We start from the raw sequence: 24,342 nt of genomic DNA on the forward strand, positions 1-24,342 counted from the left end.
AACAATTGTTCATGAACTCACATAGATCTTCCTGCTTCTGGCCCCCAAGTGCAGGGATAAAAGGCATGTGCCACAATGGCCTTGTGGTTCATTTAACAAGAAAGCCTTTTCTAAAATTATGAAACTAAAACTTTCAAATTTAAATTTTGAGATAGCCCTGATTTCCCAAGTCATCCAAAGAGGTTAACTTCTCTGCATTTCCACAGGATTATCCTAGAGATATGGGGCCAATCTATTTTTAGCCAAACAGTGTTTCTATAGAAATACTGGACATTGAGCCAGATGTGTGGCATACACCTGTAAACCTAGCACTCAAAGGCTAAGGCAGGATCACCTTGAATTCAACAGCAGCCTGGGATACACAGCGATACCCTAACTCACGCATGTGCACAAACACACACACACAAACATAAAATGCTCAACTTTGTGTTTCCAGGAAGTGAGTGTACTGATCAAATATTGCTACTACTAACAGTACATTACTAGCTATAAATAATTCACTATTCAGGAATTAAATATATCCCCTCTTATTTCCATTTGCTCTTACTCTAGTCAAGTCAATTTATCACATATTCTGGAGTCTTTTAAATTTATAATGGAGGGAGGTAATGTATGTGGATGTGCACATGCCATAGCCCACATATGGAGGTCAGAGGGCAATTTGTGAGGTCAGTTCTTCACCTTTGACTAACTTCTATGACCAAACTCATGTCATTAAGGCTTTCATGGCAAGTAGGTAAAGAGGGCAAGTGCTTTTAACTGCTGAGCTATCTCACTGGCCCAGCTCTGTTTCACTGGAGTCCAAACAAATGGCATTTCTCTCATCATTTGACAGTTTCAGATGATTTTCCACTTCAAAACCTGGATAACGCCTGGCAGCGCAGGTATGTTATTGTAAAGCCAGGTAAAACAAAAGGAGACTGGTACACATCCTGTTAGTATAGTTAAAATACGCAGCTGCCCAGCTACGATGACTCTTGAGCCATAATGACCAGCATGGCACGATATCCCTAAGGGAGCAGCCGCGGCACACACACTGTGGTGTAACCAACAGCTCTCTGAACTTAAGGCCTGCTCAACATGCCTGGTAATAGAAACCCAGCCAATGACTTGGGGCTAGTGAAGTCATGAATCTTGGAGAACCTAAAACCACCACTTTACTAAACCAGCATGATCCGTAACTCCATTTTAAACACTTATCCTTATACCCACAGGTAAGTGCAGTCCTCACCCCACATCAAGGAAACTTGTCTTCACAACAGAATGGAGGCCATTGTAGAAAATCATAACCGATCAAAATGCAGAGTTGTGGAGCCTAGTCCTTACTGACGTATCTACCACACAACTTCTGCTCCTAAGGCTCAGGGATCACTGCAGAGGGGTGTTGGGGGGGTGTGGCAGAAAGACTGTAAGAGCCAGAGGAACAGTTTGATGTGAGATGCTGTATCCTAGAAATGTCAGAATAGCTATGAAGTCTCACCAACATGGCTGCCTAAAGAGACCTGAACAATGCTAATGTGGAAGGGAGCTCAAGGGACCTCAGTCCTGCACTAAGAACTACAGGCAGCCAAGGAATGGTGAGAGTGGGACCAACAGTCTTCCCCAGGGAAGAGCTCACCAACTGGTTATCCAACACCAAGTGGTCAGCTCTGAAAACATACGTGAGCAATATTAAATGGACTGAACAGGCTGTACTTATGTATTTAGGAATACACACACACACACACACACACACACCAATTGAAAAGAGGCCACGAATATGAAAGAGATCAGGGGATGGAATGTATACAAGGAGTTGTAGACAGGAAAGGGGAGAAATGGTGCAATTATATTATAATCTCAAATAAATAATGAACAGGCTGCCAAGACACCAGGTACAAGCTCTGGAAGGGCAATGCTCATCTAGACTTCTGTGGTGGCTGGGAAGGACAAAGACCAACCAGTGAATAGCAGCAAAGGACAGCATGTTGAGAAGCTAATAGCTGGTATGTCTGTCCTCTAGTTCCAGAATTACCTTTATGCAGGGGTCATTTGGACAGCTCAGCTCCTCCCTACGACCAGCATTCACAACGAATTCACCGTAACCAGGAAGGCAGCCACTCGGGAAGCTGTGCTTTGCTGCTGTTCCAAACTGGGGTGTTCCTCCAGGTGGAAACTGCGTGCCACCGTAAGAATGGAAGGTTTTTGCCAGGCAACTCTGAGAACATTGGGTCTCAGCAGAGGAGATATTGTAATATACCACTGAAGACAAATCGGGCTCTTTAAGAATACATGGCTGGTGCTAAGACAAGAGCCAAGTATTCTGAGAATTATAAAGTGATGTTAGAACAAGGTCAAGATTCTAAGGTACAAGGGTTTTAAATTACCGCCATGGCCTGTAACAGAGTCATGTAACAGGGATGAAGGTACTGCATTCATTACACTGGCTAGTAAAGCAGCAGGTATGATTTGTACTGCTTCTTCAGTTTTGTGCTAACCACACAGAACTGGGCAGAGGTGAACAAATATTTCTTCAGAAATTAGTTAATGAAATAAACCACAGGATGAACCCTCGGTTACTTAAGTCTGACAAATAGTGCACTAAAGGTCAGTAAAGCATTTCCTTTTCCTCTTTCAAGGCAGGTAATTTGGGAAGGCATACTGTCAGCCAGGGATGTATTCAAGGGAAACAAAGCAACAAAATGCAATCAATTGCTTTTCATTTAGAGTAAGTTCTGAAGACCAGTTGCCAAATCATGAGTTATAGTAAATGAACAGACAAGCTCATGTCACGATTTCCCAAATACAGACCTCTGTAAATTAGTCGATTTTTCACCTTCAGACTTTTTCTTTCCCACATCAGCATACAAAAAAGCCAGTGCCCTACAACAACCCCAGGCCAAGTTCTTTGGGCATCCTTGGGAAATGAAAGCACTGTTTCAGCACGCCACTGATCAAGGGGAACGTGCCTTTGTACTCGGTGCCCCAATTGGTATTTGCGGCCACCGCCGGGAACAGCAGCTTTCATTTCTCTCAACACTTGTTCCAAAGCAATGCAGCCAGGTGCCATTCGGAAAGGAAACCTCTCTACCCCTAACAGCTTAAGTCAGTACTTCCCCAAGTGAAAGATGGGGTGCCCTGGGGCATTTCAGAGGCTAAGGTGGGAAACTCAAAGGAGGACTCATTCAAGCTGAGGTGTGTCGTCTACTTCCCCGACGACAACACAGACGCCATTTTAATAGACACCCCTCCCACCCCTACATATTTGGGGACAAGAAAACCTTTGCTAGGTTATGAAATTTTTCACCCTTGAAAGAGCCGAGTCAGACAACTGCCATTCATTCCGTAATGGGGCTGATTTCCCGAGAAAAGGACGCTTGGCTCAGCCACGTCACCACACAACCTTGCTGCTGCTACTGGGTGGAGCTGTTCACAGCTTCAACTCCTCCTCCTACCACATAATAGTAACAAAAACCTCACGTTGGGTGGGGACACATTCATTCTAGAAGAAACTATAGCATATATGCCAACTGAAAAAGTCAAAGTATGTACTGTGAGCGTAAATGTAAGAGGGTGCAGTACTAAAAGATACAGTGAGGTTACACATATGCAGACACTTCAAATCAGACAAAACACTGAACTCTTTCCAAGCCAGATGATGGCTTACGGATGTGCTCCGGGACTTTTATTGCTACTTGAGTTCATGTTTTTAAAATATACAGGTATCCTTAATAACTAAGGATCCAATAATTACTTGAGAACCATCTTGACTTATAGAAAAGAATTAAGTCAGTTGACCAATTAATCATATCTGATTTTTTTTTCCCTCAGTGCTGGAGACCAAGCCCAAGGCCTCACACAAAGTAGGTAAGTGCCCTACCACTGAGCTACACTCCCAGGCTGGGATGAATGTTTACCCAAACAGAGGGGATTTGCATTCGGACTGTGGTTGGCACACTCTGATAAACAGTGCACATAATTGTTCATAACACTGTAAGCTCAGTGTTTCCTCCACAATACAGATAGAGAGACGAAGACTGAGAGGGGACTTTGGCTAGTGATGCAGGGAATTGGGCGCTAAAGCCAGAGTTGAAAGCTCAACTCCACGATTCACACTCTGTCCTAGGAAACAGATTTGATTCCGGAGCAGTGAAGTTCAGACCGTCGAGGCTTGAGGATCAGCTCTATGATACTGACTGAACTAACAAAGCCAAAAGTCACAGCTAAAGCACCTTTGTGTCAACATTCCACAACTGCTTTTGAAGTACGCTGAGAGGAAACTACCTACATCACTCAGCAGAATTAAAGGTGAAATGACTTTCAGTGAGGAAGGTAGCTGGGCCACGCTCGGCAACCTGACTCAATCCCCAGAACTCATACGGTGGAAGAACTGACTTCCACAAGCTGTCCAGTAGCCTCTCCTGTGTGCCACGGAACCCACACACTGAAAAGTAAATGCACGGTACGCGCCTTTAATCCCAGCACTTGGGAGGCAGAGACAGGCAGATCTGAGTTCGAGGCCAGCCTGGTCTGCAGAGCGAGTTCTAGGACAGGCTCCAAAGCTACACAGAGAAATCCTATAAATGTGGGCTCTAAAAGCATCCTCAAAAGCTCCAGACACTGAAGGTGGAGGCAGGAAGCACTTCCTCCATAGGTTTAAGGCCCCTTCGCTTTGAGCTAAACAAGCACGAAGGGCCTCACAGCAGAGGGCACCTTCAACCAGACCTTGCAAAGTTTATTATTAAGACCTGAAAGAACAATCCAGAAAGAACAGAAGAAGCTTAGAGATTACTGTGAAAGAAATAGCCCAGCTCTGGGTGTAGCAGGCTCCGGCACTTCTTGCCAATAGTAAAAGGTAAACGATCAGTTACAGGTATAAACAAAAGCCAAGTGGATATGCCAAGTCAAAGGAATGGGGGGGGGACACTAAATTGGAAAATATGTAAGCAGGCACCCCCATTAAATCTCTGTATATACGTGCATATTTTACGATGCTTCCATAGCAGGAGGTTCCATGGCTTTTTCAGACCAGGCATGGTGGCTATACCTTTAGTCCCAACCCTCAAGGGCAGTCCTGCCTCAGTCCTTAAGTCAAAGCCTTATGTCCCAGGGGACAGAGGATGAGCAGCAAACACCTTTCCATTTCTGGAGTGAGACTCAGTAGCACAGGCTGCTGCCCCAGCAGTTTATCTCACCTACCTACTAAGATTCCTATCGAAGAGCAGCCCCACCCCGTTCTCCTGAGAATACTTTAGTCAACCTCATCCCTCCTGACAGCTGAAGACTTCAAAAGCATGCTTTCCGTGACTACTAATGGACTACTATGAGAATGGGAAACATGAGACTCCAAGACAGCACCATACAAGTGTTACTGGTTTTTAATTTTGAAAGACATTGAACAGTTTCTGAAAATTGCAAGTGACAATGTATTTATTGTAAAATCATGTCAAGACATCATAACCAGCACTAAATTTAGGTGATACACATATATATGCACCCACCAGATACCCCACATACAAAAAGAGCAAATTTGACCAAACTTTAGTCTGTCATGCCATTATGCTGACTTGCACTCTGCTAAAACACAAGAAAGCCATCACTCTAGGAGACACAGGATTTAGGAAAAGGACTGAATGTGTAACATTCACCCAAAAGACCCTGAGAACAGTCGCAGTCAGCAGAAAGACAGAGTGAAGAAACATTTACAGTATCGGTAAGAAAACCCATTGAAAATGCCAATGTTGGATTGGAGAGATGGCTCAGAGGTTAAGAGCACTGGCTGCTCTTCCAAAGGACCCAGAGTTCAATTCCCAGCACCTACATGGAGGGTCACAACTATTTCTAGTTCTAGTTCCGGGGATCTGATGCCCCCTTCTGGCTTCCCAGTGTACTGCACACTGTTGGTACACAGATACTCATGGCCAACAAAACACCCAAACACATAAAATAAAAATAAAGACAATCTCAAAAAGAAAAGGGCAAGGTAAACTGGAAGTAAAGGGAAATTGGAGGTAAAAGGAGCTGTAATACTAAACAGGCAAACTGAGAAGGCGAGCTGGGCAAGTAGTATGCAGGGGAGGCAGACAGACATACATTTTGTTTTAAGGGACAGAAGGACAGCTAAAAGAAACCATAAGAAGCTTTCTTATAACACATCAAACACAAGTCCAGAACATGGCTTTAATTTGGTCATCTTTAACACAATGTGTGGAATGTAGGCTCTGCTCTCAACCAGGTGGTTATGACTTTAAAAAGCACATAACCACACCATAGGACCAATGCCACCGGTCAGCTCCTGGACTTCACTCCAATGTAGCAGCTGATGGCTAAGTCCAGAAGGGCCTGCCATTTGGTCCTCCGTCTGCAGAGGATGCTACTGTGAACACAGGGATGCATGAGCGCTGCAGCACTGGCATTGCTAGCAGTGGTGCCAGACATGCCCAGAGGCTGCCAGCCTGTGCCCATCCTGAGGGAAGCTGTAGAGATGGCTCACAGGCCTCACCGATCCGCCAAAGGAACATGGGCAAAATGGCTGACTGAGCTCAAGTGGATTCCTTTATCCAGAGCTGGATCCCCAGTGTTCAAGAGCAGGCATGAATAAATGAGGCAGTGTACATTTAAAGACAAATGTTACCCACAACGTGACCTTGATGCAGAGCACTTTGCCTAAGAGAAGTCTTGTTATGCAGTAAATGACAATAATTACCAAAATCTTTAAAAACACCCAACCTTTAAAAGTTCCAAACTCTGATTTATTAGACAGCAGAAAAATATGAACAGTTTTAGATTGTGCTACAAAGAACTGAAACACTAACAGCAACAGGGCTTGCTTAGGGACAGGAGAACTCGACTACTGTACAAGGGCATGAAGCCTCCCCACCCCACACAATTACGGAAGACACAGAGACGGTTCTGTTGACAGGAAACAGAGAAATCCACATACTAGACCGAGTGTCCAATGACTAGACGCAGCCCTCGGGGGGGAAGCAAGTGTTTCTACGAGGCAAAGCTTTCTGCAGAGAGACAACTTTCACCAGCTGATTACGTGGACCTGTAACCAAGAAGACACAGTTCAAAGGACCCACTAAGACTTCACACTAAGTTCTCACTGACAATCTTACAAAATAAAAATAAGACTTTTCTCTGTCCCCAAAGAATTTTTAAAAAAATACACTCTGGGTAAAATAAACTCCAGTAAAGGTCTAAGTCCTACTCAGAGATGCACATTTACAAATAATACACAGGAGAACAAGAAGTCTGGCAACAGAAACACTGGAACTACTTAAGACAGGCCAAGCTAAGTTCGTGTTCTGCTACAAGACATTACATCAAAATGAATCTCATTCTCACTGTAATTTTTTCTTTTTAACCTTTAATCACCAGCGCTGGGCAACTGAAATGGACATGAGAACTATATAAATGTCAGGGAAATATGTAAACCTCATTAATGTTTCCAAAAATTCATTTAGCGATAGAAACAGGTCCAGATAGATGCCTGTCTAAATGTACTGCAATTACGTTACAGTGACTTTCCCAAATGCACAGCTATGTTCTGTCTTCTCTCAGCTCATTACTGACTCAAACAATTTGCCCTTCTGGGATCAATTGTTTGCTAATAAATAATTGTTTACAGTCACAAAATGATGTTAGGAGGTTTTCTTATTAGTTTTCCTCCTGCACCCTAATAAGATTGAAAACTAGCTGAGTCCCAAGAGTCTAACCTTAACCTCGCTTTGTTTAACAGCCCAGGAAATGATGAACCATCTGCTTCAGAAAATAATGGACGGCCAAGAGGAAATACTGTCTAATTGTAGATTAACCTCCTCATGAGGCAGTCTGAAGCAGCTTTCGAATTACCAACTATCACCAGCAAAGAAATCAATGGCTCGAGAGCCTTTTCCTCTACCATTTAAAGTCCAGAAAGAACACAAAGGGATTTTTATTACTTCTATTTACAAACATTTATTTCCACAATAGAAACAAAAATCAAGGTCAAAACCGCTTCTCAAAAAGTGCAGTCATTGCCCTCAAATCCTGTTTGGCCAAATACCTTTAATGTAGCAAACCATCAAACCATCTCGTGCACTTAAGTTTTCATCAAAAGAGAAAAAATAAACAATAAAAACCTCCTTTCCTTTATTTTCAGGTTCTTAAAAAATTAAAATTAGTATCTCCCTGGTTTCTCTGTTAATAGTTATAAGTCCCCTACTGAGGAGGACCAAATGTTTTACTATTATCAACGTGGCACTTAAGTGAATGAAATCAAGGACATGGTGACCTACAAGTTCAAAAGAAAAAAGAACAGCATGAGATCAAAATGGCCGGCCAGGACAAAAAATATCAAAGTGACAGATTAAATGCAAACATGACCCTTTATCCAATAGGCTCCACAGTCTAAAACTTCTCTACAGTCCAACCTGTAAAAGCACACACATTACTCCCTGTAAACGCTCTGCTCCTACAGAGAGGGGCCCACAGATTTAGCAAGGGCACTTAAGAAAATCACACAAGTCCAATACACATTTACTTATCACAAATATTCCCTTAGGATTTCCTTCGAGGACCCGAGAACAGGGACAAGGACATGGGGCAGGCACTACATGGTATACTGTGTGCCTAAGCCTCTGTGTTCTCAGAGTCTAGAAGAGGTCACTAAATAAAAGACTTGGTACTGCTGTTGCCAAAACAGCAAAACAGATGGCCCCTTTCAGTCAAGAGTTAGGACCTACAGCTAGCAACATCAGTGAAAATTTCAAAAGTAAGGAAATCTGCTATGCTAGGCAAGGCCATATTACTCTAGGTCTCCAAGAAGACCCAAGGGTCATTTACTTCTGTAAATATTACAGAAATAATCTCTGGAGAGGGAAGATTTTTTTGGGGGGGGCAGTTCAAATTCTTAAATATCTTAAATAGAATTTACTAAAATATATTATTCTTGAATTCCTCAACTTAATTTTTAAAGCAATGAGCTAGTAGTAACTCCAGAGATTCAAATAATAGAGCCTATTCAAGAAGAATGAGAGTTTGACATTCTTCCCTACAAAACAACTAGGCACAATTTTATCCATCAGACGTCTATCAACCTACGGATATTGAAAGCTTGGGAGAACAAGATAAAATCAACTCCAACCCTAGAGTCAGCTGTAATATCGAGCAGGCATCAACAATGCTATTCATGAATGGAGAAAAATTAATAAGTCCTGGGCTGAATGCAAGAAAAGGCTTCAATCCAGGTGAAGCATACTCACTTGGGCTTTGTTTCTGCATCTGTCACTTGGCGAATGAAGATACCATCTTCAGGGTGCTCCGTGTCGTCCATTTCATACATATATGACGACGCTATTGCGAGCGTAGTTCCGTCATTACTGAAGGCAAGAGACGCAATGCTAGTAGGGTAGCGGTGGAACTGGCAGAGTCGCTTTTTGTTAAACGGGTCCCAAATATTTACAAATCCATCAGAACCACCTGCAAGTAATGTAATCTGTTAAAACGGCTCTTTGTACCAAAGCAAACAGAAACTATTAGGATTCTGCCTGAGCATAAGCAGGCCACAGTCTTAAAACTCAGCTCAGGCCTGCGTGTCATACTTCACCTGTGGCAAACGTATTGTGGATATTGTGAAAGGAAATGGCGTTGACTGGGTAAATCTGCTCAATGTTGTTTTCTTTTAGCCTGTGACACTTGAAAGCGTACTTCTTCTTCTGAACCTCGGGGCTTGGGTCCAAGTATTCCACCGCCACTCGGCCTTCAATGGAGCTCAACACATAACCCTGCCGAGAGAGCAGAGGCCCCAAATGGCAAAACCCGCCTTCCAGAGAGCACACGAGGTCCCCAATTCCATCCATAAAGACGACTATTTCAGAAATGAAAGTTCAGCCAGGTTTAATAAAGGATTGGAACTGTGCAGACAGTCATGACATCTCTACAAATATCTAAGAACATCAACACATGCTTTCTAAGAAATGGGGCCACCCTTGCCTGCTTTCTCCACACTATCAGTACCTAGCACACTGCAACCAAAAAGGACTCATTTTGTGTACGTCATCTAAACAAATCTGAACTAAACCTAAACAAAAAATTTTAAGTTTTAGTATCCTTTGTCTCCTGCCCTGAAGGGGACCCCAATCTGTTGCCTCAGTTAAAACCTCCTCTCCACCTTTAACTCCTTAAGCACTGTGCCCCTCATCAGGAGGGTGGACCAGCAGTCGAGTCCCAGCTCAGCTGGCCTGCCTCTGCATCTACTACAGTGAGTCAAGTGTGCACAGACCAGACCGTGAGCAACTGTGGAGAGTGCTTCCCAGTTTCAAACCTTCTTCATCCTCACTTGAAGTAACATATTTTTAAAAAGATAATGCAATGATTATGAAATTTGTGCTTTTTACATCTTTACATTTTGGTCAAAACGTTAAAAAACAGGTTATTTCCAAAAATTGCTCACAGAAAATGAATTCAACACAATCCAATTTTTATTGTCTTATTATTTATTTTATGTGCATGCATGTATGTGTGCAGAGGCACTTGGGAGAGGAGGTCAGGGGGCAACTCGCAGCAGTTGGCTCTCTCCTTGCACCACGTGGGTCCCAGGGACCGAACTCAGGGCATCAGTCTTGGCGGCAAGTACCTTTGCCCACTGAGCCACCTCCATTTTTTTTTTTTTTTTTTTTGTTAAATAAAATCCTACTTTAAGCATCCATCATAAAAGCAAAGATAATCCTACAGAAAAATTCAAATATAAAGACACAAAACTAGTTTTTGTAATGCAAGCATGCTTTAATCACATTAACCTATCTAAGTTTCATTAACTGCAGCTAATTGCCTTTAATACTTATCCTTTCTTTAAAAGAACTATGATCACCACTTGAGGCTCATGGAGAGACAAAGGGCCAAGAGAACTGACTTCCTTTTCCATATTCCACAGCAGCTAAAGGACAGCCCTGACTCCAGATGCATTTACTGCTTTAAGTGAAGTTTCCTCTTAAAAAAAAAAATTCCTACAGCAGCTCACCTCACAACCAACTGCCCTTATACTTTTTGGCCCATGATGGCCTTGAACTTACAATCTTCCTGCTTCAGTACTGCTAATGAAAGGAACCCACTCAGTACATCATAAGATAGTCATCATATGAGACACTACCTGATCTCAGCAGCATTCTTATAAAAATAAAGAAAAAGAAAATAACAAAGCCCTATTGTTAAGTGAGAGAGACCACTCTGTTAACATTAGGATTAAAAAACACAAAGGCAGGCATCCTGTAATACATAGCTGCAATCCCAGCATTGAAGAAGCTGAGGCTAAGGGAGTATAAAAATGAGACCAACCTAGGGTACATTTTAAAAAAAAGCAAATTCTATAAGCCTAGATTTCCAAATTTAAGCTTTGATTGACTTATAAATTGAAATATGTTAAGCTCTTTGATACTGCATACTTATTAAGCATCCCATAGCCAAACCAGCAGTAAGACATCTATCCAAAGCACCTGACCTCTGGAACATCAACATCTTCCCTAAAATGTGGGGTTAAGTTAGTCCCCTTTAACATGTAGCTGTCTTTAAAGGATTACAGAGAGCAGACCTAAGGCAGATTTTAAGTCACCACTACTTAGAAATTCCAGAAACAGGAGGGTATGGGGACCAGTACCTGCTTGTTTGGGAAGGCACGGATGCAGCGAGTCTGGTACTTCAGGCTGGATTCCCTGCGCTGCTGCACATAGCCCATATTCCTCAAGTCCCACACCAGCACTCGGCGGCCTGCTGTACCCACAATCAGTCTGTCCCCGGACACTGACAGGGTGTACACCTTTTAGGAAACATCAAAACTCGATAGTCATCAGCTACTTCCTGAAAAATAACATTTTGCTCCCAAAGTCCATCTAATCCTAATACCATAAAAAAAGCTAGCTGAATGGGTTCCCAGAGCAGGTATCCACTTTAGACATAAGTGAGGTGACTTAGATTAACTTAGCACACCCAGTACATCACTAAGTATGAAGTACACTCCAACAAAGCTTGAAGACACTCTTAAAGACACAACACTATTATGACATTTCCCCCAAAATTTCTTGCCTCATTTACAATAAAAGTATTAAAACCCACTCAAAACAGGACAATGAAGTCAAAACGCCTTTGAGAGAGCTTCTGGCTTTTGTAAAAGAATCATTTTCATTTTTTTCTATGACCAGACCAGCTTTTTAAAGATTTCATTTGGCAACTCTAAAACTCTTGGCATCTCCCAGCTGTTCCCTGAGGGAAAAGGCCTGTCTAGGAAGAGTGGAGAAAGACAGCCTGTTAAGGCTGTCTCGAGGCTTTGCAGGTACAAATGCAGAATGAAAAGATAAGGCTAGCTGCACATAGTAAAGCTAATCCTTGGGCTCTGATGTCATCACGTTCAAAGAAGAAAGCTCAGCTTAAGAGGATGAAAAAAAACTTAAAGCATTTTATCCCCTGAAAGTATTTTTCTCCCTCATAATGTTTTCTTTTCAATATTTAAACTCCCACAAAAATACCTCTATATGAAACCATAAATTTCTTGCAAGCATAACATTTAGGGGCTTACTTACAGATAAGATGTTACGTAGACACCAGAAGGAGCAAATTCATGAAAGAGCAGCAAGTATCTTCCTAACCAGTCATTTCCTTAAAAATCTAGCTCTCAGGTCTATAACAGAGCTTATTGCTGACTTTCAGCCTCCACAGAATTGCTATTAAAAAATGTGGAGGAACCATGATATAAGACTTCCTTTTAACCCTCAATAACTAAGCCATACAGCTGATAATCACCAGTACGTTAACGACAGACCACCAGCCAAAAGACCAGGTCAGGTTATGATACAATGTCCAAACAGCAGCCACTATAATCTGACTTTAAAATTTAACAACTAGTGCAACTGAAGGAAAAATAAGAACTTAGAAAACTGAAATACTAAGTGACTGTATATTTAAATGAGAATATTAGAATATGTTTATTCAGAAAGTCAGTATTTTCTAAAGAAGAAAATTAATCTACAATATCTTAAGTGCTGAACGTAAAAACAAAAACCAGAAAGAGCTCAATCTACAGTGGTACAATTGTATCAGGAATTTACCTTCAATCTTTACTACACAGGTGACACCCAAGCTTTTAAAACTGCTTTTTGCCCCACTGATCATAAATCAAGGAAAACCATTGTCATGCTACTGACTAGGTATATACATTTATCAGAGAAAGTATTAAAAAAAAAGTGACATAATGAACCTCGCTGAACCAATAAGCAGCTTGATTCAGTGTGGCTGTCCATTATACAATATTCTGTCAGCAATTTATCACCGCTCTTAACATGTTACATACAACCATAAATCAAAACTAGAAACAATGCAATTATTTTATTCTGAACAAAGGTCTTGCCAGGAGTAGGTTCGACTGTGACGTGACAAAAAGAATAGCTCTTTGGATACACTGCTGTATATAATGACGGCTAACAGGGCCGGACGGTATATTTACACTAAGGAAATTGACACAAGTGAAGAATAGCTTTAAACGGCTAAAACAATCCATCTTTTAAATTAACTACCACCTGATAAAAGTCTGATGAGATTACAGCTTAAGTATGTTTACCACACAGATCAAGAAGTTAGAAGACACAAAGTTGGTTTGAAAAAGCTCCATTCACAGTTGGAGAATTAGTTTTCTCCAGGGACAGGACACCACAGGCTATCTAAGTGGTGAGCCATAAACATGTATAAACAAACAACACTGAATGGATTCAGTAGTGTGTGTGTTCATGTGTTCCCATGTGTGCATGTGTATAAAGTAATAATAATTATAGAAGAGGCCATGAACCTGAGAGTTAGTGGAGGGAGGTGGAGAGGGAAGATGAAGGGTAGAAAAGATGTAAATAAAGTGTACTCAAGTATGATATTCTCAACAATAAAAAGGGAACCATAGATACAAATGGTTTTAGAATCTAAAGGTAGAGATTACCAAACTGGATTGAAATAACAAAACAACAACAAAACGACCCAACTATGATACTGTCTGTGGGAAATATGATTTAGATTCAAAGTGTTTATTTACTACAAGCCTTCAAATTACATCTGCCAGCATTGAAATACACACATAGCAATAAACCAGAGAACACATCTCTCTCGCTGAAGTTGAAATGATCATCCTTCTCATTCTCAACTGTCAATTCAAATGGGACCTCAAGTCACAATTGAAAATGAGTGACGCTTCATCCCATTTTCTGGTTTGGGATGTCAAGCCAAGTTTAGGAAGATCAGTCTCTGTTAATGGCTTCTCTGAAAAGGTAGCTCTCAGACCTCAGATCTAAAGCTTAACAATAACATGGAGCAAGAATTTAAACTGTGCTCTCTAGCCCAAGTTTAACAACTGACAAAAAAAGATGACCAAAATTTAAAAGTTAATTCCCTTCACATTAAAGCATTTCCATGTAGTTAGGTTTCTAAAACAGACTGCCAGTTCTTAACCTATTCAACAGCATATTCATCAAACACACACCAAAACAAATGACCCCAATGAGCACAGCACCCCGGCTGAACATAAAAACCCTACCTTTTCCGGCTGAGAGAAGGTCCCAGCATTACAAGGAGTTCTGGGATCCCACAGTTTAACTGTCTGATCCCAACTTCCAGTAACCATCACATTCACTTCCGGACAGTATTCCACACATCTGATAGGGGCATCATGGGTTCCGACGAGATTTTCTATTGCAAAGAAAAATAAAATAAATAAAATAGCTTTACTGTCTCAACTAACTAGTATACCCCAAATGAACTAAGGGGACATCCAACTAAAATGAATTTGTCTCAGTCAACTCCACAGAGATGTCTGCACGCGGAACAATCTCTCCACGACTACAAGTTACCCATGCCTCTCTAATTTACTTCTTCCCACTGCGTAGGTTAATTCTACAACAAGACTAGAGCACAGCTGCCTTGAATCTCCAAATGTGTTAAGATGGTGCATGCTTATCAAGTTGATCCTAAATTTTATAAGAAAACTGTTTTACCTCTCTCTGCTTTTGTATCTAGTACAAGATTCGGTACATTGTAGGTGCTCAGGAAATATTTGTTGAATGAAGAAATGAGTGGAGATCTCAGGTTTCCTGTACCCTGACAGCACTCTTCACATTAAGCCAATGCTAGTAAGAAATGGTTACAGGATTTGGAATCTGAGGGGAGTCTTTCAGGTAATTCACTTTGTTCTCATGGTAAGGTCAAATTTCTACTACATAATTTCTTTCCTGTCCAGTTCAACATTCACAATATCTCATTTGTTCACCCAGTTAACATCTAATAAATATCTACTAGGTGCCAGAGCCCATGTGACAGAAAGACACAGGGACAAATAAAGGCCTGGGGATGTAGCTCAGGCGGAGTGCTTGCTTGCCTAGCATGTACATAATATACACAAAAGGGCACTTTCACACAAAGGCCTCTTCCAATGAACACTGCTCTTTTCCTCCTTGAAACAGCCTCATGTAGCCTAGGCTGGCCTCAAACCGGCTATGTAGCTGAGGTTGACCTTCAATATCTGATCCCCCTGCCTCCCCCTTCCCAGTGCTGGGATTACAACAACACCACCAAACTCAGCTCGGTACTTCTCTATCCATCCTCCCATTATTCAACATAGCCTCTAGGTAGTTACATCACTACGCCCTGCCATCTCCTTCAAGTATACCTGCATCCAGTACAGGGCACGCTAACAAAGCTCAGAGAGCTCTGTACACCTGAGTTCCATTCCAATTTCTGCCTCACTGAAATCATGAAAACTCTAAGAAATGTTTTTACACACGCAACTGAAATACATTCTGCTAAGACTACAAAAGCTTCGCTAAGCTAAACGTGACTGGCTTTGTGCTGCATTTTTAAAACACACTTTTCTTTAGTTTATGAAGAGACTACCCTAAAATATCACACAGTCCTAGGAAATCCTGACAAATCAGAGGCCATGGATCCAGTCCCCTTTTAAGGACTTCTGAAGGTAGTGCTCAAATGCTTACGTGACACTTCTGGTAGGCACTTAAGACCGTGCTCAGAATGGCTCTACTGCCAAACACACACTCCATTTGTGGGAACTTCATTCCAATTATAAAAGCCTGTTATCAAAGCCACTTTTCACCTTCACCTAAGCATCGAAACCAGCTACTCATCCTAGGTAAGCATTTCTACACTAATACACTAGCAAAGAAACACTGGTAAAATGTGGCCATATTACCTTGATCAGTGTTCAAATCATGCATTTTCAGTTGGTGATCTAATCCTCCACTCCAGGCATGCGTTGGATCCTACAAAGTAAAGTTTTGTTTTGTTTTGTTTGAGACAGGAACTCATTACGTAGGACAGGCCTGCCTCTGGGATTCAAGGCTTGGCCACCACGCCCAGCCAGCCCCTTAAGCTTTAAACTATTTCAAAGTCATAAAGCTTTAGCAAGCATTTCAGATTTACTAAATTTCTACAGCCAAGTGTTTGGGTTATGTCCAGTGTGACAGGCACTAAGAAGTAAACAAAAAATGCAAGTAACTGATCGCCAAAACGAATAAAGAGCAGTTTTATCTCGATTGCCACCAGCAGCCAACTAGAGGATAGTCACTCCTTTCAACCACTCCTTTTCATAAGGTAGCTAAATTAGTATTGCTGAGATTTTCAAATACAATGATCTTACGTCCAGAAAGTTTACCCAAGTCTGAACTTGAAAGGGGGGAGACTGAAACTGCGATGGAAGGAGAAATAAAAACAAACAAGCCACGGAACTGTCCGAATTCTCCAAACCGTGTATGGAATGCTACTGGCTGTGGCTGCATTCCTGCCTACACTAACTCAGTAAGGGGGCAGGAGCAGAAACTGAGAACACCTACGTAGAAGGCGCAGTCCAGGACAGCACCAGTGTGCTGGTACTTGAGTCGCATGGAGTTGGCGGGCACATCGTAGAGGCGCACAGATGTATCCCAGGAGGAGACCAGGAGGAATTGGGAGGTGTTGGGGCTGAACTTGACCGAGGAGATGCCATCCTCGGGTGGCTGGTTCAGCTTGAACTCGTTCGAACCGGTCATCTGCGGAACAAATGCTAAGTCTGAGTCCCTTACCACCGGAGCAACAGAGGCCGGCCTGGGTCTGCGCCTGCGCAGTGCCCGGATCGGCCTTACACTAGACTAGCCGCCATCCAGCTCCCGCCGAGCTCTACCCGGCCCGGCTCCTTCCCTGCCCGCGGATCCCCAAGTAATACATAATGAACGCCAACCGGATACCCCTATGCACCGACCCACTGGCTGCAGGCCGCGAACCCCGCTCCACCCGCCCTAGCCTGAACCTCTACCTCGTGTTCTCCCAAGCAACGTTTCCGAACCGGCCACCAACAACCCGCTTCTCTCCGAGCACTCCCAGGCTAGCGGAGGAGGCGGAGAGAAAGCCCCGGAGCAAGCCTATCATTGGTTGATTTCGAACGCCAACGGTTCGATCTCGGCCGCTAATTGGTTCGATCTGCTGCTCGAGTCATTGCCATAGTCATCCTGTTCCGGCTCAAAGGGAAACCGCGGTTTTTTTCCGTTCACGGGATCTCAGTACCACCACGCAGAGGTTACGTCGCGAAGCTGCGCAGGGAAACTACAACTCCCAAGTATGCTCAGGGTAAGGAGCCACTCAGGCCCGCCCACATTTATACTCTGCATGCTGGGAGATGTAGTCTTCCTGGGGCTGTCTGCCTCACCATCTACATGCACAGAGTAGGAGTCAGGAAAGATGTTTTTATCTAGCTCTGGTTGTGACACACTTCTCCTCTGTCTCTCAGACACAGAATCCCGTTTTGGTTGGTACTGCTATAGAGATAAATTAATATTTTATTTCTGGGCGTACACATACCCCTGGAATTAACGCAAATTAGACATACTGAAGAAAATAGGTTCTAGTCAAATGCACTATTTGCCTTCATTTTGCTGGGGTTTCCCTCTGTGAAGTACAGTCTCGTTTCCCTTGAGTTCTAGTGATCTCATAGGAACTAGCCCATGTTTCTATAGTTGTTTTTTTTTTTTTAATCTCTCAACATTTATCAAGCACCTGAATGCCAGGCCTGGCAAGAGACTCTGGGGATACAAATTCAACCAAACTACTCCTTGTTTTACAAGAGTACCGCATCCCAAAAGGTAAACAGAGTAGGACAGGGAGACTTCCAATGTTTTAAAGCTTAAGCAGATGCTTTTAGGGATGTTCATTGTAGGTCCTAAGAATCCCCTTCTACCCCACCATACCATGGGAGCTGCAGGCTCAGTTTGCTGTATTTTCTGTTTCTAAAATCCTCCAAAAATAAGAGCCAAGGAAGAAACTGTTTTGGTTCTGTGAAAGAAAAGCAGTACTTGACAAACAGAATATAGTGGCTGGCATACTGACATGCAAAATGTTACTGAGAGTTTCTAGCTAATCCTTGCTACAATTTCTTTTTCACTGCCCTCTCAGTTCTGAGACAGTCTTTTTTATTTTGTAATTTTGCGTGAAGTAGAAAGTTGTTGCTAGGATTAAGCGATTTAAATTTCAAGGCACATTAATAATGACAAATTGATCTTTAGGTATGCACACACTCTGAAGTAAATGTACTTAAGATTCCTGACAATAAACACACACACACACACACACACACACACACACACACACACACACACATACACACATGCACACACACACACGCACACACACATACACACACACAGCCTTTCTCCTATTGCCCTGAAGATGATTATTACGGCTAAAATATTCTGGACTTCTTCACTCTTCAGATAGTTCTAATGTTTGGTCCTCTCTCCCTCTTCTCTTTCAAAAAAATCAATGGCCAAGTTCAATTTTTTTTTAAATGCAGTGAGTTGTTTTGCATTCTAACTTTAGCAAAATAATTTTCCCTCTTGACTTATTTGAGTCTCTTTCCCAGTTGTTTATTTAATTCTATTAGTGTTTCCAGATTCTGAGCATAAATTACCTGCTAATAAAATCTAAGCGTATTTCATTATCTAGTGTGTGTATGATTCAGGTCCCTCTGGCCATGCAGTTGCAGCCCAACTCTATTTGAGTTTTAAGAAACGTCAATCTTTTAAATCAAGTTTAGAGCCTGAAAGGAGATGGACTATTTTGATGATTATTCAAATGAATTGACAGACTTGAGATAGGAAATCTGGCAACAGTAGAGTCTTGAACATTCACAACCCAAATGCAAAGCGTGTGTGTGTGATATTCAGTCACCTGTTGGAAAAACTCCTAGAAACTAGTTGCAGTGTTGGGTCACTTGTCACAGCTAATGTCTGGGTGAGTGAAGAAAGTCAACTATGTACATATGAAGCTGGGAAAATGGTCATTCCCAAAAATATGAAGGGCAAACTCAACGCATTATGTGCTGACAATGACTAGAGGAAGTCACTACCTACAGAGAACACCAGCCTAAAGAGAATATGGTGACCCATACTGTTAAGTCCATCAGCAAATTGTAATCTACCAAAATGCAGACCAAAATAACCTGAATGGAATATTCTTTTTACAAGATGTTCCTCTGAAGTAATTTGGTTGTTTCTGTGCAGAATGTTCAAAGAATGCTGTCAGGGAAAGAATGCAAAGAGATTAGCGTGACAACTTTAGTGAGATAAAATACACACATTCAATAAATAAGAAGAGAACTGATGTTCTCTCTCTGACCACCCCAAATGTAGTGTAGATTCTCAGCATGTGTTAGGGCCTCAACAAATATTTTTGGACACGAACACAGCTAAAATGAAATAAATGCAAGTGAACCAACCTAGTATTGGCAGGTGCATTCTTGAGTGGCATCCATCTGACGTCACCTTGGAGTAGTTGCGGGTTTTACGAAATGTAATGTAATAAGAAAATGGGCAGTATCAGAGCAAATCTCTTCGACCAGGCACTTTACACGGAGTGGTATGGATCATGTAAACATTTGCATTCTGTGTATTTCTACAAAATGCAAGTCATTTCGATTCCTCTTGGCGCAGAGACAGGTCAGTCAGGCAAACGTTTTCTTCTGAAGAAAGAAATAGGGCCTTGTCGCTGCCGATTCCTAGCTCCTTGCACCGGGTCAACCACCGAGAGGAGGCAGGCAGGCGGACCTAGAAACTCCACCTGAGGCCTCCTCCAAGGTCTTGCATCCATTTCTGACGTTTAACAAGGAACAGGTGGCTGCTATCAAAACGGAGAGAAAGAGAACGGGCCGCGATTTGCATAATTCTGGTGCTGCTGTTCTCTGGGTGCAACGCCTCCCCTTCTCCTGCGTGGAGGCAGGTTGTCAGGGCACCGCAATCGGTTGACGCCTCCACTGCACCTCAGGGTTCAAGACAGAAACAACCGCGGCGTGCTGGCCGCTGATTCGACCATTCAGACGCTCACACACAAATTTAACATCTACAGAAAGTGTAGGGAAGCTCCTGTACCACCTGCTCCACGAATCCCTCCATCGAAATGTGACCTTTAGGATCCCTGTCTCCCCACCCACCCACCCCCACCCCCCGCTCCGCGCAGAACACGCAACTTTGTCACCAGCCGAAGAACTGTGCGTGGCTGCAAGCGGGTCGCGTGGGGCTTTGGACCCCAAGCGGACGCTTTCTCACATACTACGTCTTACTCTGCAAAGGAGGACGCCAAGCGCACCGGCTCCTCTTCGACCATTCATGGCGGGCCCAGCTTCAGTCTAGCTCAAAACGATCCCAGCGCCAGGGAGATGTTCACCTTCTTGCCCGACTTATTCCCAGAGGCAACCCCGTCAGAAGCCAGGCCTGCCTCTCCGCCTTTGTCTTTCTCGGTGAGGGCTCGGGATCTCGATTCCATCCTGGAGTGCACCCCAAACCGCACACCTGGGTCGTGGGAACTGTGCTGTTCCAGAAAGCAGCTCCAGTCACGTGCTGCCTGGGCAGCCCCAATATCCCGACCTTTAACCTCTGAGCCCAACCCCACCACCCTCCCGTAAAGAGAGCGGGACCTTGGTGGACAAGGGGGTGGGGGGTGCGGGTACGGGGAGGGGAAAGTTGGGAGGGTGTAAAGAATTTTCATGCTCTGGCACTAAAAATCCAGAAACTACTCTGTGCATTGTGTCGCGGGGCAATTAATCCTTCCAAAGTTAACAACCGTGTTTAAAACGTTTTATTTTTTTTTCTCTTTAAAAATATTTACAGGTCTGTGTTCTCCTCATTTCACCCCTCAAGATGAAGGGAATGAAGAGAGGTGATTAGTTCAATGACCAAGGCCCCAGTGGGCTCGGCTTGGCTGAGCGTGTGTTCTTACACACACACAAAAAAACACATACACACACATATATATATACAGGTGTATATATGGGAGAAAGAGAGTATCCGGTTTTGTTGGTGTTCTGATTTTTTTACTTGCTACCAGCCAAAACCTACCTACCAAAAACTCCCTTTCCCACCACCACCCGAGAATCTCCCCTTTCAAAAGAGTTTTCAAACGCATATTGGTTTGGTTTTTGTGTAGAAAGCAGGTGTTCTGGCTTGAGGAATGCGGATAAATACCCGAAACAAACAAACAAAAAAAAAGTAGAGAAGAGGCCATAAATAAGACATAACGAATACACATGGTGTATTTCTTAATATTTCTGAACACGCGACGCTCTGCTCCGGACCCCTGGGAAGGATGCGGCCCGCGCCCCCGGTATGCAGGCGGCTGCAGGCGGCCTGGGACGCCCCGGGAGCCGGCGAGCGGCTCAGTAGTCAAGCTTGTTGTACAGGTTGTAGAGCGGTAAGGCCGAGAGGTTGCTGCTGGGGTAGTAGAGCGGCGCCGGGAAGGCGAGCGAGCGCGGCACCGGCACCCGCAGCAGTGAGCTGTCCCGAAACACCAGCGGCATGCCCACGAGAGTCTGCGCCGACGCGTGTGCCATGTTGGCCGCCTCCAGCTCGGCCGAGAGCTGCCGCTTCCACTTGTTGCGGCGGTTCTGGAACCAAGTCTTAACCTGGGTCTCGGTGAGCTGCAGGCTGGAGGCGAGGCAGGCGCGCTCCGAGCTGCTCAGGTAGCGTTTCATGTCGAAGGTGGACTCGAGCTGGTACACCTGGCTGCGGGAGAAGACGGTGCGCGTCTTCTTCTTGGCCGCTCCGGCCTGTCGCTCCGCACCGCCGTCCCGCGGCCGTTCCGGGCCCGGAGAGGGCGAGCTCGCCGGCAAGAGCCTCTCTTTCTCTTCCTTAAAGTCCGAGTGAGAAGGAGAAAGGAAAGGCGCGCGCTCGGAACCCGCAGGCCCTGCACTTCCGCTGCCCTTGGGGGTACCTGGAGAGCAAGCACAAACAAAATGACCATGGAGTTGATGTGTCTAGAAGACTCAGCTCTTTCCGGGACAAGGAGGTTGGCCGACGCCTGCGTCCTTGGCCCCCTATTACCAGCCCCTTTCTTTTCTGCCATGTCCTGTTAGCATCCAAAGTCCAGAACATCGGCCTTTCAAAGCAACAGGAGAGGGTCCCATATAATCCGAGTTTGAGGGTCTCCGCTCCTACTCTTATAAAAAAAAAAAGTATAAGTGGTAACAGGTCTGGAGTGGAGACATTAACGCCATTTTTAAAAGGTGATTTTTTTGCCTTATAAGAACTGAGCTTTATAAGTTGGCATCATTTTACAGGCCGTTTCTTTGGAAGTCAGGCTTAAGACTAACTCCTGGGCTCTCTGTCAGCTGTTGTCAAGAGGAAGCCTCTCTGAAAAGCACCACTGTCAATCATTTTAGAGTACTAATCACTTCGAGAAAAGACCCAAAGGAGGGAAAGACCCAAAGAGACTGAAGGACAGACAGAACACCTAGACCGGATCTGAAGAACTCGAGGCAGGAAAGAAAACACCCCGTGTGCGAAAGGATTCTGGCCAGCACCGAGTGTACCGCCCGCAAGAGTTCCTGGCCCACTCCAGTTCACCCTCCTTCCAACACAGTTTTCCCCTGAATGCCCCCCCAATATTTTTCTACATCTCCCCAGCGCCGGCCCTTGTGAGAAGGCACCACTGGTGCGTAGTCCTCCACCCCTTGGCCTGGACCCCCAGCGGCCCCGCTGTGGCCAGAGGATGCCCTGCTCCTGAGTCTCCGACACGCGCACACCGTGTAAGCTCAGGCACACTCCGGGCCAGACTCCCGACGTGCGATCCTTACCCAAGCAAGGGAAAGGGATGGGGGGATGGTGCTTAGGGCTTGGCTCCTTGGGGCCGTGCGGATCTGGGCAGAAGCAAGCCGGCGCTTTCCAGCCTTCGTCCAGCTCCTCCTCCTCCGAGGACACAGACAGGCTGCGTTTCCTGGCTGGCCACCCGGCTGACTCCCGCGGTGCCTCGGAAGGGCCCCCGCCCAGGATGGACTGGATGGTGAAGCTGGAGACGCCGCCGGCCGCCGGACATCCCTTCCCCACATCTTCCTTGCTGCCCATCCTGGGTTCATAAGAAATCGGAGGAAACCAAGAACTCCCTTTAGAGCGGGTCTGGGTGGAAGGTGGTGCGGGCGAGCAGGCGAGGGGGAGGGGCGGGAGGGAAGACAAGGGGAGGGGGCGACGAAGCTGGTGAGGCGTCCCTTCTGCGCCAGGACGCGCAGGCACCGGACCGCTGCGCGCGGGTCCCTGCCGGCCCGGCTCTGGGTGAGCCCGCCCAGCCCCGGTGCCAATGTCCCTTCCTTGCCTGCCAACTCCACGGATCTCGGGCGACGCGGAGGCTGCGCGGCCTCATTTGCATAGAGGTTACTCGACCGCGGCCAATCGCAGCGCCGCCGAGCGGCCCCGGAATTTTTTTAAAAAGCTGGAGCCGAGCACGCAGCACCGGGGAACGCCCGGAGCATTCCTAGTACCGGACCCTCTCTGGGTCTTTCCAGCCCGGGGCGTCTGGGGCCAAAGGCAGCTTAGATTGCAGACTGGATTCCTGATCTCACTCTTACTCGGACTCCTGTCTCTCCAGAGGCAGGGACAGCGCGGGGCTCTGGTGGGGCTCTCTCGCACCCGAGATGCTCCCCATAGACTGCTGCCAACCTCCCGAGCCCTCAACCCCTTCCAGCCTCGGAGAAACAAGCAAAGAGCTATGAGTCTCCTGCCGCGTTAGGGTAGGGAAGATTAACAGTATGAGGCTCAGAGAGATGCCCTTCTCTGGGTAGTGGCTGGGAGACACGGGAGCAAAGAATGTCTACAGTTCTCCATCTGCAGACCCCACTGGCTAAAGGGGCCAGAGGATTTTGGAAACGGACCTAGATCTTCTGAGGTCCCAGTTCACATTCCAGCACCATCATTTACATTGTGCTGACTTGAACAAGTCTGGTCCCAAGAGAAACATCTCTGCCCTCTGGCAAACTCCGTCGTGTCGCCCGCCCCCTTTCTCTATGTGGAGATGTGTCAGCTAGCGGCAGAAATGCACAGAAACATATACGCC

At 44.8% G+C, this 24,342-nt stretch overlaps 2 protein-coding genes across 2 annotated transcripts; both read right to left on the reverse strand.

The window, feature by feature from the left end:
- Positions 1-5,339: 5,339 nt before the first annotated feature.
- On the reverse strand, positions 5,340-17,424 carry Bub3 (BUB3 mitotic checkpoint protein). Its single transcript, XM_052712205.1, has 8 exons — positions 17,291-17,424; positions 16,833-17,027; positions 16,193-16,262; positions 14,528-14,679; positions 11,618-11,776; positions 9,572-9,749; positions 9,228-9,444; positions 5,340-7,030 (listed from the first exon to the last, which is right to left on the reverse strand). The coding sequence occupies exons 2-8, from the start codon at positions 17,025-17,027 to the stop codon at positions 7,021-7,023; spliced, it is 981 nt and encodes a 326-aa protein (XP_052568165.1). The 5' UTR covers positions 17,291-17,424; the 3' UTR covers positions 5,340-7,020.
- Positions 17,425-21,676: 4,252 nt separating this feature from the next.
- Hmx2 (H6 family homeobox 2) lies at positions 21,677-23,360 on the reverse strand. Its single transcript, XM_052760843.1, has 2 exons — positions 23,093-23,360; positions 21,677-22,230 (listed from the first exon to the last, which is right to left on the reverse strand). Exons 1-2 carry the CDS (start codon positions 23,358-23,360, stop codon positions 21,677-21,679), a joined length of 822 nt encoding a protein of 273 aa, XP_052616803.1.
- Positions 23,361-24,342: the final 982 nt, after the last annotated feature.

Source organism: Peromyscus californicus, unplaced genomic scaffold, assembly GCF_007827085.1.
Source record: "Peromyscus californicus insignis strain IS unplaced genomic scaffold, ASM782708v3 Scaffold_4__1_contigs__length_199733344, whole genome shotgun sequence".
NCBI lineage: Eukaryota > Metazoa > Chordata > Mammalia > Rodentia > Cricetidae > Peromyscus > Peromyscus californicus.